Source organism: Carassius carassius, chromosome 25 (assembly GCF_963082965.1).
Source record: "Carassius carassius chromosome 25, fCarCar2.1, whole genome shotgun sequence".
NCBI classification, from domain to species: Eukaryota; Metazoa; Chordata; class Actinopteri; order Cypriniformes; family Cyprinidae; genus Carassius; species Carassius carassius.
This window is the reverse complement of record NC_081779.1, coordinates 27,188,587-27,191,745: the sequence shown is the minus strand read 5'-3', so window position 1 is coordinate 27,191,745 and position 3,159 is coordinate 27,188,587. Positions and strand designations below refer to the sequence as shown.

General features: G+C 36.4%; 1 protein-coding gene across 1 annotated transcript in view; it reads left to right on the top strand.

The window, feature by feature from the left end:
- The first annotated feature begins 710 nt into the window (after positions 1 to 710).
- phactr4a (phosphatase and actin regulator 4a) overlaps positions 711 to 3,159 on the top strand; it is a 38,456-nt gene continuing 36,007 nt past the window's right edge. Inside the window, exon 1 of the mRNA XM_059510052.1 lies at positions 711 to 849. Coding sequence (XP_059366035.1) covers positions 837 to 849 — 13 coding nt within the window. The 5' untranslated portion in view covers positions 711 to 836. The remainder of the gene's footprint in view (positions 850 to 3,159) is intronic.

Here is a 3,159-nt window from a genome sequence, read left to right as displayed (position 1 = left end):
TGCAGTGCAAGGTTATTTCATTGTTCAATGAGACTGTCATAGACAGACAACTGACAAAGTTTAGTGAAGACTCAAGGCTCACCGTTCGCGTCATCACTATGTGTTGAAATGGCATTCACCTCCGTGTTTTGCTTTTATGCCACTGACTGGCAGAATCATGTGGCTACACACGCTTTTAAGGGGGAAGTATTAACAGGAAATAATCGAAATAACCGACATGGGAAAATTACGTCGGTTAGAGGTTCTAAATTTCGTTCAATTACTTTTCGATTAATCGTCCAGCCCTAATCCTAATAGTCATAAAAAGGTCTTAAAAAGTCTTAAATTTGACTGATTAAACCCTGCAGAACCCCTGTATATGAAAATATTAAGATTTCCAAAAAAAAAAAAAAAAAAAGCATGGTTAATCTCCATGTAGAATTTTATTTCATGGTAAATGAATTGTACATTGCTTCATGACTCGTGTCACTCTACACATAGTCAAATGGAACAAAACATCTAGAATCAATATTTAATGTCTATTCATTTATTTGGTATGTAGCTGTGTAATGTGTGAGATTATATAGTCATTAACCTTAAATAAAGCCCTCCGGGCTAATATTTTCTGCTGTGTTGTTGCAGTTTATATTGCGATGGTGTGCTGTCTGTACATTAACCCTTTGCTTGCTTCATTCGTGGTTTCTCATGGTGTCATTCATTGTCAGACTTAGCCTCCCTTTAAAATACATTGCAACAATTGTGTTTGTGAAATTATATGTAGTGTTTGTTAATAATCGAGCAATCCGTCTCTTATTTCCTCAGGAACCTCTACCTGCTGCTGTGTTCTTGACGCACAAATGGAAAACCGAGGTAAGTGGGTGTATTATGTCAAAAAGGCTAAAGAAATATCTGTGATTGGTCACAGTGATCATTTAGGTTTCATGTGGATGGAACTGGTTTAGATTAATTAATTCTCTAAGTCTTTTGACCAAGATTCAAAGACTTGACTAATCAATAACAAAATTAGTTTTCACTCATTTTCATTGTGGGTAATTAGCAGTTAGTTAGTTTGTTTCAGTCCAGTGTTTGGTTTAATTTATGATTGTAGAGTGGAGTCAGTGATCCTCTGTTTTTTTTTTTTTAATGTCACTGGGCTCATAAAGGAGGTGGACCATGTGACGTATAGGTGTGTTGGCTCTCGATCAGATCTGATCACTCTTTACCCAGTCGACACACCCACAGGTGAAACTCTGTAGTTTTCTGTGGGGAATTTCAGTTTTATGGACAGAGAGTGACTCTGTAGAGGAGGAGATTGCCTCATCAGGAAGGAAACGTTAGTTTACTGCTCTTCAGTGTCTGCTGACTGAGCAAAAGGGTAAATATCTGGTGTCTTCCATCAAAGGTCAAGTGCTTTTCTCTGATAATAATAAGGGATGTTTAAAAATCAAAGCCTCCTTTTGGTTTTGTTGGTACCGACTGTTTTTACCTTCAGATTTTGGGTTCTGTGTATAGGCAACAGCACATATGAGCAGTGCTGGGCAGTAACGCATTACTTAGTAACGCGTTACTGTAATTTGATTACTTTTTTAGTAAAGGAGAAATCTAACGTGTTATCATTTTCTGAATAGTAATTAGAGTATAGTTACAAGCCGAGGTTTCTATACGTTACTGCCGTGTTATATTGCTGACAGTATGCAGTGTTTTATAATCTAGAGTTTGTAAAAAGGATGTAGCACACACACTTATGAGTCAAGTACCAGTGGATTAGAGACCTTCTCCCGCGAGACCCGACGCAACAGAGAGCAGCGCGTGGGACAAGACTTGATAGTGCAGAGACTCGTGTGTGAGCGGGATTCGGCAGAGTAAAATGATCCATGCGACTCCAGTAAAGTAGAAATATCTATTTTAAAATATCTAATATAAAATATAAACGATTAGCAGGCGCAAGTGCATGCAGAGTTTCTAGGCTATAACACGTATTTGCAGAGTTGAGCAATGCAGTGCTGAAATTTGCATGCTCACATTTCCTCTCATTATAACACGAATCGTAGACATTAGGAAATATTTATTCTGCATATATTTATTGTTATAACAGAGATTTGTGAGATTGCGATGATTCGAGATGTCTTTTAGAGATTATAAATGAAGCGCTCTTTGCTGGCATTCTGCCAAACCATGCGCGCAGCAGCCGCTTGCTTTAGTTAAAAATAACCGTGTTCTGTGAATGTTGATGCTTTAATAACACATTTCTATCAGGAGCGTGTATGCTGGGATTTTATACATTTCATAGAGAAAAAAAATAATAATGTAACTAGTAATGTTACTGATTACTTTTAAAATAAAGTAATCAGAAAAGTAACGTGATTACTTTTAAAAGGAGTACTCAGTAATCTGTAATTTGATTACAGTTTTAGAGTAACTTGCCCAACAGCACATATGAGCATGTAACACTGCTCGCCATAAGAACTATTTATTTATACAAGGAAATCTGTGGTCTACAAAAAAAAAAAAAAAAAGGTGTCTCCTGAGCCAGATTTCATCGTCTTGAGTTTAGAGAGCATACAACAGCAGATCTGTTCCCATGTGATGAAGATGTGCTGTATCAGTGTCATGGGATTATACTCCATTTTACCACCTCATAATTCAATATTTCCACTACTGTTAAAAAGTTTCTCATTAATAAGATCAATACTTTTCTTGAGCAAGGAAGCATTTGAGTCGTCCGTACTGTATTTCTTCCAGTGACATGCCTAATCTAAAACCCTTATAGACAGCATTTTTTTATTTATTTTATAATTACTATTTTATGCTCTTTTTGTTATTTATATAAATGTATATTTGTACTTAAATTAATTTCCCACAGCATAATTTAATATTATGTCCCATTTTATTCAAAAAGCAATATAATACCATTGCAGTTGTTGATATTCTTTGTTCGTAATGAAAGTTACATTCAGGGATTATACCAGGAAGTGGAATGACTCTTTAGTTACATGAGTTTCTGCTGGAAATAGTCCAAGAGATTTCCGTAATAGGATTTACTCAACTGTTTTAGGCTGATTTCTTCCAGTGACTCTTGTCCTCGGTGTTGGGACATAGAGAGAGATACCAGGACAGCAGATAGGGAAAGAACAGGGATCCAGACAGACAATGTTGTGTCTAATGCTGGGACAGATCACA